This window comes from Urocampus carinirostris, chromosome 1 (genome assembly GCF_059441175.1).
Source record: "Urocampus carinirostris isolate Australia breed hairy pipefish chromosome 1, RoL_Ucar_1.0, whole genome shotgun sequence".
Lineage (NCBI taxonomy): Eukaryota > Metazoa > Chordata > Actinopteri > Syngnathiformes > Syngnathidae > Urocampus > Urocampus carinirostris.
Genome location: NC_142349.1, coordinates 10,299,418 through 10,317,192, shown reverse-complemented (window position 1 = coordinate 10,317,192; position 17,775 = coordinate 10,299,418). Strand labels below are relative to the sequence as shown.

General features: G+C 39.9%; 2 protein-coding genes across 4 annotated transcripts in view; one reads left to right on the top strand and one right to left on the bottom strand.

Moving 5' to 3' along the window:
• The window catches only part of grin2ba (glutamate receptor, ionotropic, N-methyl D-aspartate 2B, genome duplicate a), a 211,578-nt gene extending 210,649 nt beyond the window's left edge, over nucleotides 1-929 (bottom strand). For all 3 annotated transcript variants that reach the window (XR_015849466.1, XM_088326013.1, XM_088326026.1), the window contains exon 1: nucleotides 195-929. The gene's annotated coding sequence lies outside the window, so the exon portion shown is untranslated. The remainder of the gene's footprint in view (nucleotides 1-194) is intronic.
• A 4,233-nt stretch (nucleotides 930-5,162) lies between these two features.
• Nucleotides 5,163-14,246, top strand: fmc1 (formation of mitochondrial complex V assembly factor 1). Its single transcript, XM_088325999.1, has 2 exons — nucleotides 5,163-5,331; nucleotides 13,849-14,246. Exons 1-2 carry the CDS (start codon nucleotides 5,203-5,205, stop codon nucleotides 14,050-14,052), a joined length of 333 nt encoding a protein of 110 aa, XP_088182125.1. The 5' UTR covers nucleotides 5,163-5,202; the 3' UTR covers nucleotides 14,053-14,246.
• Nucleotides 14,247-17,775: the final 3,529 nt, after the last annotated feature.

Below are 17,775 nucleotides of genomic sequence, written 5' to 3'. Positions count from 1 at the left end.
TGATGACGACGGCAAGAGGAGGCGGTCCTCGACGGGATTGGAATTCAACAAAACAAAAGAGAAAGATGGGGAGGCAAGAAAATGACAATGGCAGTCTGAGCGTGTGAGTCAAGGTGTGCCGATACAATGAAAGCAAGAGACGTTTTAAAACACAAGAGAAACAATAGTTGGACACAAACACCAAGTAGACCTACCTATGGTTCGGTTTTAGCACAGCCCAAAAAAGATGAAAGAAGGGAAAAAATAAGAAAGGGGAGATAATAGTCAAAGAAAAAGGACAAGATAGTGGATTAAAATCTCTTCATAGCGCATTTGAAGGATCCGAAAAGTAGCCAAAGTTAGGAGCGGACAACGAGTGTCGTTGAGAGGAGGAGGCAGTGGCAGGCAAGGGAGGAGGGAAGAGTGAGGAGAGGGAGCGTGGGCTGCACAAGGAAAGGGCTGGAGGTGAAAGCAATTGATGAATGAAGGGGGGATTCAAAATGGGATTAAATAAAAGGGGGCAAGATCCCCTTGGTCTTCCTTCTTCGCTGTGTCTGTCGCCTTCCTTGTCTGGATCATAAATATAAAAAATTGTTGACCAGGTAGATGGCAAAATAGATGAGCAGACAGAGTAGTGAGAGCGCCAGCAGATGAACAGACAAAGCACCTCCCAGCAGCGCGATGAGGAAAAAAAAGAAAAGAAAACGAAAGATAAAAGCAAATACTCCAGCGGCCTCCGTCGTTTCCAGTTTATGTGCGGAAGGGGGGATTGGCTGGTGCCAGTTGCTCCCCTTCCCCAGCTGCCCTGTGCTGCTCTCTTCCCCAGAAAACGCTTCCCATCCAGATGAGCAAAAAGCCGGCACAGTTGTTCTCGTTCCCTCAACTCTGCTCGGACGTGCAGCGCCACTCAAACAGGTAAGGCATTGTTGCAGCAGTGGCAGCAGCAGAACACAGTGGGAGGAAAAAGGCAACTCAAGCGTTGCCCGCCTCATGAGGGAGAGATGTGAAGCTGGAATTGCTTCGTCTCCCCTCACCCGCCCATCCCTGCAAAAAGATAGGACGAAGGGAGGTGGGCCCACTCGCTGCATTAGTATTCATTGAAAGAGTGTGGGAGAAAGCGAAAGAGATGCGGAGCACATGGGCGCCCATAAATGTCGAGGAACCCAACTGGTGGTTTCAACTGATGAGAGAATGGCACCTCCAAGAGGCTGTAGTCAGAAATGGCTCAAGTGCTGCAGCGCAAACTTTTGGAGCTAAAGTATTATCCTTGAAAAGTTAGGTAGTATAAATGTCAAAGACTTGATAGTCACGTGTCAAGCAAAACTTGAGGAAGAGGCCCCAAAAAAATGAAGCACGTCAAAAAGCAGAAAGAGCTTAACACGTGGCTTCATTGAAGAGTCAAAGACATAACAATGGAATTTGTGTATTGAGACCTCTAAAACACTAACAATTTTGGCAAGCGTCGCAAAATCACACTAGCTAGCTAGTACACTTGAATGAAGATAGGAATATATTTGCCAATGTCCACATCCAGGTTGGTAATTATTGCAGTCCACAGATATAATTTGGTCTGAAGCTTTATCTCTGTAATTTGAATCCTCTAAAATAATTTGAATTACATTTGACATAGTGAACATTGTTTGCAACAATATTAGACATGGCACTCAGGGATAAAAATGTAATAAAACTCAAAAGAGAAAAAAAGAAAAATAAAGTCAGGATAAAATGAAAAGTAAATTGACAATGTTTGGGTAACTATAGATATTATCAATGGTTGAGGTGAGCATAACTCTAGACCCCAATTGGCCGTCTATATTTTGCTGACGATTGATCAACATTTTCTGACGTGATGAGCCTTTAAACGTAACGCACTGAAATGTAAGATGTTGTTCAGTCACTCGAAATTAGCAGTTGCATGGAAATTATAGAGTCCGCCGTTCAGTAAAGTTTATTTGAAAACAGTACACACACAGGGCGGTTGTTAGCGTTGGTAGGAATCCAATGGACGGAGTATTTACGGGGCTGTGTTGTTCACATTTTTGTTTTGTTTGACTTTTTTTTTTCAATCCAGCATTTTTCATCATACTTAAGCTTACCCTGTCCTTGATCAAAGAAAAAAAAACATTTTTAAAATGCAATAATTTTAGGGCTGCGTGGGTTGAATTTACGGGTGCTTAAGCACACCTAATGGGCTGGATCCGCTACTGCATTGTATTATAAATATTATCAATAAATGTAAAATGTAAATGGTCTGGATTTTTATAGCGCTTTTCAAGTAAATGAAGACCTCCCAAAGCGGTTTACAATGTGCTTCACACTTGTCCCTTTTACACACTAACTAACCGATAGCAGCGTCAGCCATGCAAGTCAACTACCTGCTTATCGGGGGCATTAGTGATTCAGTGTCTCGCCCAAGGACACTTCGAAATATAACACGGAGGAGCCAGGAATCTAACTTGCGACCTCTTGATCCCAAGTCGAGCGCTTTACCTCCTGAGCAACTGCCGCCCCATATACAATTAGTATGTAATGTATTACTGCGCTGAGTGTCTGCAGATACAAAGTGAGACACGCAACTCTCTTGCCCCAGACCAGAGGGCGATAGTGAGACCAAACATTCTGATTTGGCACAACCCTCTGCCCCAAAACACAACATTAGTGATATTATTAACAAGCTAACAAAAAGGTCAATACATCCAATATTGATTTCCCTCGTTGCATGGACATTGTACTGGCAATGGGACCTAACATACCCAAACATTTAGATTTTTTTTTTTTTTTTCGCCCAGCCCTTTTGCCAAAGTGTTTAACCCAAAGAAGCCCGCGACTCAAAAAGTACGAGCACTCATGATCTGGAATCTTTTGCATTGGTCAAGATTTGGGAACAGGAATCTGTCAACTGGACTTTTTACATTCTGTTATTGCCTATATTTAATGATGAGGTTGACTGGGTATTATCTGTTGAAGCATTTGCAACATCCCTTGCAGCGTAGTCCTCTTGGAGGGGAATTACCTCATGTGTGACCCCTTCACAAGGTTTCTCTCAAGCTGAAGTGAATTTTGTTGTTGTTGTTGGTTTCCCTTGCCTTCAGATCAAGTATGTTACAATGTTGGTCTGTGCCGCCTTTGAGATATTTAGTGATTGAGGGCAACACTAATAAATATGGCTCGACTTTTATTCATAATGGAGGATTACTTATTGATTATTTTATACAAAAGGATCAAGTCAAGTCATGTTTATTTGTATAGCAGGGCAGAACACTGTCATTGTGCTCCTGTTTTATGTGTGTTAGGTGTAATATTTTTGTTCTGCGTTATCTTGCCCCCATGTTTTGTTCAGCTACAGCTTGTTAGTTTTCCAACATATCCAGTGCTGTCTTCTTTTTTGTTTTTTTTCCATTGTAGTTAGGTAGTTTTCCATCAAGTCAAGTCAAGTCATGTTTATTTGTATAGCCCTTAATTACAAGAAGTCTCAAAGGGTTGTACAGATAAATACCAAAATAAATGAAAAAATGCTGCGCGGATATCGATCACTTGATTAGGGACCATGCCTCCAGTACTTTTCACATATACTGTGTACACTGTCAATTTCTGGGTATTGTTTGTTAATGCTACATCCCTTGCAACCCGGTCATTCTTTTTAATCTATTTTTTTTATTCTATGATTTGTTAATGCAACATCCATTGCACCCTGGTCATCTTGGAAGGGGGATTACCTCATGTGTGGTCGCTTCTCAAGATTTCTTAATTTTCTTTATACGGAGGTTTTTGAGTTTTTCCTTGCCCTAATGTAGGTTTTAGACGGTGTAATAATAGTCTGTAGATTGCAATAGTTGGTGCAGCCCTTTGAGACTCCTTATGATTAAGGGCTATACAAATAAACATGACTTGACTTGCATAGACTTCATTTTTAAGTTAATATAAGACAAACAAACGTTTCTTTTTCTTTAATGCAACAATTTATGTATTGCTTTATTTCTCTCCAAATAAATGATGAATGAGATGTAGGTTCATTTATCTGACAATTTGTGTGCGCAAACCTTACTTAGCGTCAGTGATAAGAACAAACTGATTTTTTTTGGTTTGAACAAATTTATTGACACTAATAACAGAAAACAATCATGACAATCTCAACAGCAATTAAGCACATTCACAATATTATGGTGGTAACAAAGGCCTGAAGCCCATAAAATACAAGATTATCATGAAAATGTTTTTGATATTTCAGTAGGTTGTCATGAACATGAGGAAAAAACGTACATATTAATTTAGGTATCAATCTTTGCATCATTAAGCAACAAACTGCTAAGCTTTGGTTCGTGTACAGTTTGTCCTTGTTGGTTACACGTCAATTTTTACCATTTTGTCATTTCACTATTTATGTGTTTGTCACAAAATACAAAATAAAATTGTTACTCACCCACAATTCACGAGTTCGCTGAATCCTTCATTGTATTGTTTTAACTCATATTAGTATGTGTCGAAGCATAAGTCAGTTCGTCAACCCACCTGTAACTTTGATGCTAAAAAGGCTGGGAAACATTTTCCGGTTACGATTGGAGCCCAAGGGAATTAATCAAGGTCAACGGAACGATATTTATCTATTTTTCCTTTTTTATTCACGTACATTCAAATAACATTTTTTTATGTATTGTTTACTATTATTTTTTTGTATTGAAAATGTCATTACCTTCTTGTAACAATAGTCCTGGACACGTCCAGTGTAAAGACCTTGCACAGCAATCACTTCAAATGTGCTATTATTTATGCTTCATTGAATAGTGCACTCATACACTTCCATACAAATATTCCACAGCAACGTTGCATTGACATTGTAAACAAATTGCACAAACAATCCAGATTACATGAAATATTAGAAAACATGCCAGGGGGGCGTATATGTTACAAAAACACCCAAAAGTTTACAAATTTTATTTGTTTTTAAGACCTTCTGATTGCGTTCAAACGCCGAATATCATGAAAGACTCACGACAAAAAAAACCATTTTATTTGATACATAACAAAAGACAAATACATAGCCGTTTATCCTTTCTCGTCGAGAAATTGAGTACTGTAATGATAACTGTAAACAAGACCAAAATATTATACGGTATACAGATTATACATCGCCATCGTGTGGTGATCATGAAGGTTCGATAACTCGATGGTAGATTAAGTTGGTCTTGAACATCTCTGTACAATCCGAACCAGGCCTGTCCGAAGATGGCAGCGTCCACTTCTGCCTTGCGAGTGTTCAGAGGAATTCTCAAAGAACTCCGGGCCATGCAAGGACAAAACTACAAAGATTCCTTGGCCTACAATTATGTCACGGACCAATTTCGTAAAAACCAGGTAAGATTTAACTTTCCTGCCGTTGTACTTGTGCCACCTTAAGCGTGACAGTATTGTTATTATTATTTTTATCATTATTATTACTACCGCAAGTCTCCAATAACGGGTTTAGTTTTCAGAAAGGTCGAAATCATTTCCCTAAAAATCGAGTATGTCAGTATCTTCTTTGAAACGCATATTGTGCTTCAATATGGCTACCCAAGGGCATGTTGATGCTAATAGCCAACCACGCATTACTGTGCTCCGTAACCCAGCGTCAAACAGTACACGAAACTTAATTCGGAATACAGAACACGCACATTTCTAAGGCATCCGGTCGCAAGTGTTCTTTGCGTTCATCACACGCGCTTCTACAAAACATCCAGTGTATTGTGTCCTTTCACAAACAATGCCTAAGGGATAGAATCTTTTTAGATTGGTGTAATGTATGTCATACGTTGTATTTTCCCTTACAAAATACAAAATAATCTTAAACTTTTTTTTTTCAAACGTGTTTATTTATGTAGTTTAACATGTTATATTGCACATGTGTTTCGTTATACCATATATATTCTCTAAAAAGAGACGGACTTCCTTTCACTACATAACTACCACATGAAATCCGAGGCTGCAGACTCATGCGCCACAGTAACATCAAACCGCTTGCTTCGTTTGCAACGGAAAAAATGATACAGAGATAGAGGCTACCGTGGCAAACTCGTTTGACTTGATTGATTTACCGTTTCGTGATTGTCAGTGTTTACCGGACGGTACCCATCATTGACAAATTTGCGTTTTTCCGTACATATTTTCTTGTACGTCGTACATGTCTTAAAATGCTTAATAAACGTACTTTGTACGGCAAAAACGTACAGGTTGACAGGTATGTTATGTAACCCGTCTTCGCTGCATTGACCACCTGCACACATGTAAAGTCTGTGTTCTGTTTCTGGATGAAAACCAGCGCAGAGTCGAGACGTTCACTTTAATTCCTTGTGAAATCAAAAGAAACACTCCTTACATTTTTGACAAAACTTTCAAAAGTAAAGCACTTGATACATAACAAACAGGTCAACAAAAATAAATCACCTAATGTTCTAAACTTCCAAAACAAAACGCTTCAACATAGCTTAAAGGCATAAATTAATAACATAAATTACATACAGCATGCTAAAATAATAGATTACTTAGACAACAAATAATTACAGCCTCACTTGTGAAACTGGAAGAAACACTGACGTGAAATGTCACCACGGGACGACTAAGGCAAAAAAGGGGTCTAGGCTAGAACAAACTAAAGCCACTTCCTTTAATTGAAAGAGAACACTAAAACAATAGACAGTGTAAACGCACCACTTTGTGACGCTTTTCACTAGCTACCCCATAAATGAATGAATGAATGAATGAATGAAAACTTTATTTCAAACATTACAAAATTAAAACAGAACAAAAGTCAAGTCATGTTCATTTGCATAGCCCTTAAACACAAAGAGTCTCAAAGGGCTGCACAGACCACAGATTATTGCAAACCACAGACTATTTACACCATACCCTGATCTAAAACCTACACGAGGGCAAGGAAAAACTCAAAAATCTCAACATGAGGAAAATGAAAAAACCTTGAGAAGGGACCGCACATGAGGTAATCCCCCTTCCAGGATGACCAGGCGGCAAAGGATGTTGCAACAACAAATAATACACAGTCAACATAAAATATAGGTTATTCATATGCTATAGAATGGAAGTGTGTTTTAAGCTTAGATTTAAACAGTTCCACTGAGGTTGCAGAACGAATCTCAGGGGGAAGAGCATTCCACAGCACCGGGGCCCGAATGGAGAACGCTCTCGAACCAGCGGATCTCTTCTTGGTTCTTGGGATCACTAGTAGACCAGCATTTTCAGTGCAAAAGCTCCGGACCGGAACATAGGGCGAAATTAAATCTGAAAGATATGAAGGAGCAATGTAATTCTGATTTTAAAATAGTACGCAGGATTTTTTAGGAATATTTTTGGGGTATTCTTTTTATTTGGGCACAGCACAAAAGCATAAAGAAATAATTACCCAACAGTCTTTGCATGCAACCAGCTGTAATAATGATAATGATATTAATAATAACACATTGTATTTTGTTATGGGTAGGACACAACAATAAACGAAGAGTAAAGCAAGTAATAATTAGCCTATAAAACACATTAGAGTTAAAAGGGGCGGTATGTGATGGTCAAGAAAAGGCAAGTCTGAAGAGGTGAGTTTTGAGTCCGGATTTGAAGGTGTGCAGGGTAGCAGAATTTTTTAGCTCAGGCGGCAATGAGTTCCAGAGCTGGGGGGGCAGAGCGTCTGAAAGCGTGGCTGTGTGAATGTCTGAGAGGTAGGGATGGGCAAGGTTATGAATGGCCATGTAGGTGTAGAGGATGAATTTGTACAATTCAACAATATTGTAATGTCTGTTACTTTTGTTACTTTTGTTGCTGTTGTTTGCGTTCACTCATTGTCCCTTTTAAGAAAGAATGTGTCATTAGGGTGGGGAAAGGCAAAATGCAAAATGGTGGGAAATGACAAAGAAACGAACACAGACCTTTTTTTAAAAATGCAGGGAAAAACAAGAAACTTAAAGAGATTAAACGCATGTCGGGACTACAAAGAAGACTCCAACGCTATTTCATCCTAACAGAAAAGGGGATGGACTTTAATGATGAAGTCAAAGAGACCAAACAAGAACTAAACGCTTTGGCGGAAATAAAGAGTAAAGGCATCATAATAAGAAGCAGAGAAAGAGAAATAGAAGAAGGGGAAAATGTACACGCTACTTTTAAAAAAAATTATGAGCAAAAATGAGGGGCTTTTTAAACTTCAAAACAAAAACGGGCAAATAACAAAGGAAAGTAGTGAAATAACCAAATTAGTCGAAGACTACTACAAAAAAATTATATGAAAAGAAAGAAACACATGAGAATGAAATGGGGCATGTATTAGATCATATTTCAAGATCAGTGCATCAAGACCCCTTTTTAACATCGGACTTTACCCAAGACCAACTGAATGATTGCATAAAGACTATGAAAAAAGGCAAATCACCCGGGGAGGACGAGCTCAACCTCGAATTTTACCGGACTTTTTGGGATATTTTAGCACCAGATCTGATTACTGTTTTTAACGAATTTTCCAGTCGCGACAACATGCCGGACAGTTTCAGAATAGGGATAGTTACTCTATTGCACAAAAAAGGAGACAAAATTGACTTAAAAAACTGGCGACCCATAACGCTTTTAAACGTGGACTGTAAAATTTTCAGCAAGCTTCTAGCAACACGAATGTCTGTAGTCTTGGGAGACTTGGTTGATCCGGACCAAACCTGTGCCATCGTGGGAAGGAAGATCAGCGACAGTGTTATGCTGATCCGTGACACCATTTGTTATGCGAGAGACAGAAACATGCGACTAGCGGTCCTAAACCTAGACTTTGAAAAAGCCTTTGATCAAGTCTCGCACCAATACCTCTTCAGGGTATTGCAAAAATGTGGTTTTCCCCAAAAATACATCAAGTGGGTGGGACTGCTATATCGAGACATCTACAGCAAATTCATGATTAACGGGAATTTATCGGAAGCAATCGAGATCAACTGCGGTGTACGTCAAGGTTGCCCTATGTCTCCCCTTCTCTATGTTCTTTGCATTGAACCTTTGGCACAAATGTTAAGAAAAGATAGATTTGTCGAAAGGATCAATATCCCAGGAAGTGGGGGACAAATTACCAAGTGTGTTTTCTACATGTATGATTTTAATATTTTATGTACTGACCGCGCATCTGTTGGAAGAGCCCTTGACTTGACTGACCTGTTTGGGAGGGCGTCTGAGTCAAGGCTAAAAAGAGAAAAATCACAAGTGAAGTTTTATGGAACGTGGAATGAGACAGAAAAGGCAGGACTCCCACTGACGGTGTTAAAGACGGACCAGAAAATCCTAGGGATAAAATTCAATGCGGATGGAGGAGACGAGACCAACTGGGATGACGTGACAAGGAAAGTTAAGCAAAGACTTGTTTTTTGGTCACTAAGAAAACTGACAATAGAGGGGAATCATCAAAGCGATCATCCTCCCACTGCTTTTGTCAATCAGTTTAGTTTTTATGCCCAAAAGAAACGTGCTGTTACAACTGGACCGAGCCATCTTTCGCTTTGTCTGGGGCTCAAAGTGGGAAAGGATAAAAAGAGATACAATGAAAAAGAAAAAGGAAAAAGGGGGGAAAGGAGTGCCTGACCTCCAGCTTTTCCTGGGAAGCAAATATATCTCTCTCCACTTCCAAAACGCTGTGGGCCCACCCAACAACCCGAAAAGTCAAGCGATGACCCGGTTTTGGATGGGCTCATATTTGCGTAAGCTAAAGCTTGAACCAAACAATGGTTTGATTCCAGTTTCATTTAACTTGCCACCAACACATCTCTTTATTCGGGATTTTTTAAAGAAGTTTGATTTGGAAACACAAGAATGTCACACTTTACAAAACCACAGGGCCCTTATTGCTATTGTGCAAGGGCGAGCAACAGTAAGTCCTGTGCGGGGGCTTGCGTTTGGCGAACCTACAACGGTTTGGAGCAACGTGAATCATCCTGCCCTCCCAAACAGACTACGAGACTTGTCATGGATGGTGGCTCATGAGGTTCTCCCAGTCAGAGCCGTAATGCACCACCGAGGAATGTCAGCGACTTCGACATGCCCTCGACCTGGCTGTGGCGCCCAGGAGTCGGTGAGGCACCTTTTTTGTGAGTGCAAAGCTGCCGAGGACTTGTGGACAATGGCCGACCAACTAGGAAAGTTCCCGGACTTGCCAGCAGGGGAGGTCCCTGATGCACAGTATGTGCTTTACGGGGTGAGTCGGTCGAGGAGGTCTTGGGACGACGTTGCCAGGGACTGGCTCACTCTCGCCGCCATCAAGGACGCCATCTGGACCTCCAGAAACCTGCTCGTATGGAGGTGCAGGCAGATCCCCCCCGTGGCTGTGCTCCAAATGGCTGCAGATACCATACAATCTGCGAGCAGCGGGCCTAGGACGCAGCCATAAAGAAGAATCGTCTGCACCCACCTGGAGGGGGGAACCGGAGCTACACTGTGGGGGTCCCGGCAGCAACGGCCTGGGTTGTGGAAAGTAGAAGTAAGAAGGGAGAGGACTCACACAGAGGACTGGAAGGATGCTGCTTGGGAGGGTGGGATGTCAGAGCTATGCCCTGGCACAATAGTATTGCCCTTTACACGTTGGTTAACTACTGTTAAAAGATAATAACTCTGAAATTGTTTAATTGATGTATAAAATGTCAGGAAAAAATGTTAAAACGTCATATTGTCACGTCATATTGTCAGATATAACAAAATTGTGAATATGCTTGATGGCTGTTGAGATTGTCGTGTTTGTTTTGCTGCTGTTGGTGTCGGTGGATTTGTTCAGACCAAAAACAATCGACTTTGGCCTGGACGGATCTATTGACACTAACAAAGATGTTATATAATGAAATTGTGAATATGCTTGATTGCTATTGAGATTTTCGAGAAGGGTTGTTCAAACCTCACATTGTGTTTGCTGTTAAACGTCATATTGAAATATAATATTGTGAATGTGCTTAATTGCTGTTGAGATTGTCATGATTGTTTTCTGTTATTAGTGTCAATAAATTTGTTCAAACCAAAAAGTATGTTTTCTGATTGATCTTGTTTTGCTGATTGGTTTCAGTTTTGACGTTCCTCATTACCAATGGTTTGAGAAGGGCCGCTGGAGTGGCGGATTATGATCTTATTTTATTTATTTATTTTTTTAAAGGCAGTCGTTCAAATTTTTGTTTCGTTTGCCTTTTTTTAAATCTCGGGTTTTCCTCATACCTATGTTTATTCTGCCTGTTATTGAGGAAAAAGTTTTTTAAAATGCTTTTGTTTCTGGGGGTGTTTTGAGTTAAACAGGTTGGTTATGCCCATGCTCATACTTCCTGTTATATGTCTTGTCAAAGCTCCTGCTTGGCTTCTCCAAGCATCATGTTTAGTCTTTTTAACACTCCAAGTTTGAGGTAAAATCAAACAATTCCGCCCGACTAGAGTCGTGGGTATATAAACCCGAACCCGACGGATTAACTTGATTTGATAAACGAGCCCGATATAAACCCGAAGCTTTAATTTGCCGCCAAAATAAACACAAAGCCTTACTCCGGCTGTCAGTACTTCAGTGCTGAACTACGCAGCTTCGGTTATATTTGGGGCCCAGTCCCTCAAATCAAGTCTGCACTGGATTGTCTTTATCTAAATAATGACTTGAGTAAAAGTAAGTGCATGCTGTGTGGATCCTCCAGGAAGGCGGAAAAATTAGAAAGGGAAAAAAACAGCGAGAGAGAGAGAGAGAGAGAGAGAGAGAGAGCGAAGCCTGACAGGCCAGACTTAAGGTAGACATTTTAAGCCCGAACCCGGCCCGAATTTCAGGCTGGTTCGGGTCCGGGCCCGAGATCTTACGTCTACTCCAAATTATCCACTGGAGTAAGTGATATTTGTATGTCACGTGCTTTGTGACTGGCGTGAGACAAATCCCAGGCTTTACCCACTCTTTGCCCGGTCACCTGGAATGGTCTCCTTCTCATTTGGTGACCCTAATGAGGAAAATTGCAGTTGAAAGATGATTGAAACCCAAGCGCGGTGACACCGCCTGTTGAAATGAAGCGTTTGGTTTGTTAAGCATATCGCCTTAAAGCTGCCATTATGAGCGCTTGAGAGCACAAGGCTCACAACGCTAGCTGAATGCATGTGCAGTGATGCAACACAGCCAGCGGGAAGACTCGAGCCTGTCAGTGTGCATTTGTTTAAACTCCAAAAATGGCCTGGGGACATGATAATGCATATACAAAACTATAGGGACTGCACCAAATGCTTAATGTCAGCATCACTTGCCTCAGCCGATAACGAAAAATAATGTCGACAGAAGAACTGGTGATGATTGCTTATCAGTTTTCATCTCACTTATGTTAGTTCTCTGCCCCATTCAACACTAGTAATTAACCTCTTAACAATCTGATAAACTTTGTCTTAAATCCCAATCCAAGACATAGCCAAAGTAAATTGAATGCGGTTCTTGAACCATTTGTAGATTATGAATGGGTTTAGTCTCTTTTGAAAGGCAACACTCTCCTAACTGAAATAATCACTGTAATTGCTACTAACATTGGGTAATCTTAAATTGGAACACAAAGCGGTAGAAGGTTTTTAATTCTCGCCTGAACTTTGTCTGCAATCACATGCTTGCAGAAGAGTGTAGCTGGAAAACAACGGAGACATCTTGAATCCCAAGAATTTAAGCTTTCCAGTGATATGTGGGATGGCATATTTTGATGACTGGTGACATTGTAAAACGTGTCCATGCTTCTCAAAAGTCTGACAGCGGGTCGTTGGTATGTTAAAGGGTAAATGAAAGTTGTCAAGTTGAAAGGAATTCCCAACATAAATTTGTTTTTCAATTAGCCACAGAACGCGTAACGTTCCTCCCCAAAATAATGCAAACGTGTTGAAATATTGTCCACAACCCGAGAAACATTAGAAATGTCAGTCTCGATGAAGACCCATCAAGCTTGTTTCTAGTGAGCTGTGACGTCATTGAAGGAACACAACACTTTCAAAATGTTAGCGTCCGACCTGCGGAGGGCTTTCTTGTTCACTCCCGGTTGGCGCTCCTTAGCTACCCACCGGATGTTTTTTGGCCAGCCAGCGTGATGTTAGCGCTGTTTTTTTCACTGTCCCTTTTTTTTCCATATTTATTGCCATAGCCATTGCTGCTTTAAGTAATTGGTTCCCGCTCGCTGCTCACTGCATGTTTTTAGTCTGTGGAGCCCTTTGAGACTCTTTGTCATTAAGGGCTATACAAATAAACATGACTTGACTTGACTAGTCAGCCAGCCTTGCGCCATTTGTTTACCCGGTTAGCCCTCCATTGGCAGCTCACTGTGTGTTTTTTGCCAGTTAGCCCCGTTTTGTAGTATTACTGCATTCACCTGCAACACCAAAAACTACCAAAACTTTGCTTTAAAATACTCTTAACCTCTTTGACAAATAGAAACGTGAATCACACCTAAGGATGACAAACTTAAGACGTATCATCTCTGAAAATAATTGGAATATACTTACAACATAGTTTTTGCATAAAATCTATTTCTTCACATTTTCCAAGTTTAAGAATTTGGGATTACATTCAAAGACCAAGTGTGTAATATTTGACTATTAGATGGCACTGCTGTCTAATGTGAACAAAAAAAACAGTGCCACAGCATGCAATAAGGCAAAGAATTATGGTGGCCAACTCAGTGGGGATTCCACTATGTAAAATAAATAATAATTTATCGACCTTTATTTTTTTATATAAAAATCAATATTGGTATGATAGTTCAGATATTTTTGACTAGTATTGAAATCAATGTTTTAATTGTTTCTAGTAAAAGAACATTTTTTTTTTTTTTTTTTCGTACCACTACAAGGCACTAAATATTACACACTGTCCTTTTAATGAATCCTTCTTTTTAGGTGACGGGACAAAGATACTGCCGTGCCCAGCAGGAGGCGCTCCATGCTTCCGAAACCTATATATGTCTGCTAGCATCCTCCAGGAATCACCAAGCCCTGCACAACCTCTACCACAGGAAAGGTGAACGGCCCCCCGAAGAAGTGGCGGGCCTGGTGGGCCTCAGGTTACCCACTCAGCCAGGAGGCAAAGGCTGGGAGAAGTAAAGACTGGAATTGAGGATTTACGAACTGCTAGAGGGATCATGTGGAGGAGGCAAAGGGCTGTGAATCTATACATGTGCCTGAGGGTGGAAACGTAAATGTGAAATGGATGTACTCAACAGTTGATCCTAATCTGTTTTTTTTTGTGCAATTTTTAAATGATCTATCGTGTATCTATTAAACTTTCACAAACACAATTGGCAATGTGGTTGTTGTCAAAATCAAACAGTCACCATTTACCGTGCCTTTGATCAGGTCCAGTTGAGGTTAACTCTTCTAGTAGGTTTTTCCTGATGCTCAACTCTTGTGGGATATGTTTAAAGCACTAAATTATGACTGTGTTTATCCGTGTATAGCACGGATTCCTGTATAACATGCACCCCTCATTTTTCATTGGAAATTGGTATACAATTTTGTTTCACTTTTTCTCAGCTCAATCTAAGCATTGAAACTGACAACTGTTGATGAATATGTATTGCCATGATTAAAAATATATATTCTACAAGGTAAACTATGAACACAATACCCACATAAAATTGTACCTATTTAATGTCATAGAAAGTCCAATTCATTATCAAATACACTAAAGGGTTGTTTCCCTCGTGCTTTTGCGTTTATCTTTCAGAATGATAACCGGTTTTATCCATTCCCTAATATTTGTCTCTGGTACTGTGAGCAAATACAGTGTGGTAATGAGATGAAATCTAATGCCGTTTCATACGTCAAAAACAAATGTTTTACTCTAGATCTCAAAATCATGTCTTGATAAATGCACACGTGAGATTAAAAATCTAATTTGTAAGTAGCAGATATATTTGTGGCTTTGCAAAATACATGATTCACACCAGATTTCATTTTTAGTGGTACTGGAGAAGTTAAAAAATTGTATTTTAAATTCCTTAAAAAGTGCTTGAATTTGGCCATGAAAAAGCTGTACCTACCTTCAATGCTCGAAGAGAGTAGCACTTAGCGAATTGGTATACATGTAGAAAATAATTAGAGTCTGAAAAGACTAAGACAACCTCTTATTTGGACTATTCACAGTCTGAAGTAGCATATTTGAATAGCTTTTTTTTTTTTTTTTGCTTAGATTGCCTCAACCACATATCTGCAATATTCTGATTTAAACAGGACTCTTCCTTGTATGTAAATGTACTGATTTTTTTTTCCTATTGCGCTGTTTTTCCATAAACCTCCCCTTGTTGTTCCCCTTTATCCTGCATCCCACTGATGAGTAACTGCTTTCAGATTGAATTTAAATCGAATGACTATTTCCCCAACCCCCCCAAAGACAAGTAAATCACAGTGACACCAGGAGTAAGGCAAGCACCCATGCATTCCCCCATTCTTTTCACTGCAAATGTTCCAATGCATTCTGACAAACCCAAGACTTGTGTCACGATTAGAAATGCACAAAATAGGCCAAGCATAGAATGGCTTTGCCACATTGCATTGTTTGTGCCTGCTGAAGCAAGGTCATAAACCCGGATGGGGACAGAAACCCCAGCATCAAGTACAAAAGTCAGATCAAATCTTTCATGGATTAATTAGAATTAAAGTAGTCTTTATTATATAATTTCATTTTCATTTGATTATTTTGGCAAGTGTTTACACAGAAATCGAAAGAAGACTCTTCTACTTTCAGTTCCTGGTTTAGTAATTGTAAATCCAATTTCAAAGACTTGTGGTCTTTTTTGTAGACTAGAAAAAGAAAAGGAATACTGTCCCTTTAAGAAAGCTGTGGGGTTTCAATATGATTTCATAGATGTGTCAACCTCCCATGTACACACAGAGACATTCATTCGAAATTTAAAAAAATATATAAATGTAACCTCTCCTTTGGGAAAATTATTTCATTGTGGGTGCTTTCTGAGTGTCGTCACTATTAAATCTCTTGACAGATGTAAATAATAACATTAAAAAAAGATAAGCTTGTGCAGAAAATTGGTGACTAATTGTGCCATTATATTTAATATTAGGGTTACATAAAACATACATGTCAACCTCAGCCAATTGCTCCCCTTAATACTGATTGCTATTCCCCTTAATACGTGATAATAGATCTTACAAACACAACATGGCAGACTAGAATAAAAACAAAAGTTTAGTTTATTCACCAAATAACAGCCATTCTATCAGCACCTTTCTCAGTTATGCCCCGTATTTAAGTAAATTCAGTGTTGCCCATAAACAAAACTGCAGTGGTATGGTCACGTCACAAGATCATCTGGATTGGTCAAGATTATTCTTCAGCGCACAGTCCAATGGGGCAGGAGGAGAGGAAGACAGAAGAAGAACTGGGCCGACAACATCAAGGAATGGAATGGTGCCAATTTTACCACGGCCCAAGAACTGGCCAGGAACTGTCAGCAGTGGAGAAAGCTGTCCAGAGTTGCGTCTCAGTGGTGCCCGACGACCTAAAGGACCCATCTATCCGTTATCTGCACCGCTTATCCTCAGAAGGGCCGCTGGGGACCTAAAGGACCAATATTCAATATTTCAAATAAAAATCCTGCACTAAAATTGCTCGCCTGTCAACTTGTATGTTTTCCCATATTTTATATGTTTGTTTAATCATTTCAAATTGGGGGTACAACTACTCCAGGGGTAGGGAACCCATAGCTTGGGACCCATGTATGGCTCTTTTCATGAGTACGTATGACTCTGAAATAAGATGTAACCATTGCACATCTATTTGTGGCGTTCCAAAGTCAAGTGATTTCATCCCGATTTTGGTCCATATAAAGCCGAAGCAACTTAATGCAGAAGTTCGATAAGAAACCATTTAAACTGATAAATAAAAACGCTGGCAAACGACTTTGATTGGGTGGGTGGATCCCTGCACACAGCGCAAGGCACTTCCTTCTTTCTCTCTCGCTCAGTGCAGTCTACACCGAAAGTGAATATGACGATATGCTTATCATTTGCAGTAATTTGTGACATTTTTCAAAAGAACTTTGCATGCACATTGTTTTGAAACAGTTATTAAGGACACATTTCATGGAAAAAAATTGTCTCAACACTCTTAACTGAAGGTGGAAGACAAATTGTAAATGGCATATTTACATTGATTTGGGGAGCAGGATTTAGCATTATTATCATTTCATACATTTGATTAAATCATCAAATGACACACAGTGAAATAAAATGTGCTGAAGAATTAGCTTTGGTCTAGAGAGCGCATTTTTTTCAATTTTGTCTGAAAATATATAATGTGGCTCTCTCAATTTCTTTTGAAAACTTTTTTTACTTTTATGGCTCTTTGGTTCAAAAAGGTTCCTGACCCCTGAACTACACAATTATTGTATGGGAGGAAAAAATAAAATACACTGCTATTTCCTGCAAGTGGGCAACGGGCTTAGAAAGATGCAGAAAGAATTATGTGTGTGGTTTATTTTGATGATGAAATAAACTTGTTTACACAAATTACCTTTGTATAGACTGTTTTGCTGTGAATAAACAGATGCTGCGTCGCTTAAGAAGGGGAATTACAGTCATTAATTAGGGGAGCTATTGGCTGAGGTTGACAGGTATGAAATGATCAAACAGGGAAACAGGTATGATAAAACAAAAACGGCAATTGCAGTTCCTTTTCCTATACTTTCCGTGGACATCAGAGTGGGTACAACCTCCCTCTCTCTCTCTCTCTCTCTCTCTCTCACTCTCTCTGTCTTCCTTACCCCGTACACCCCCCCCCCCCCCCCCCCTACACCCCAAAAAGGGAAA

Bases quoted from the DNA above. Each gene is read 5' to 3' on its own strand.
- fmc1 (XM_088325999.1), top strand. From the start codon at position 5,203: ATGGCAGCGTCCACTTCTGCCTTGCGAGTGTTCAGAGGAATTCTCAAA. The intron at 5,332-13,848 runs GTAAGATTTAAC...CCTTCTTTTTAG, and splicing joins ACCAATTTCGTAAAAACCAG to GTGACGGGACAAAGATACTG.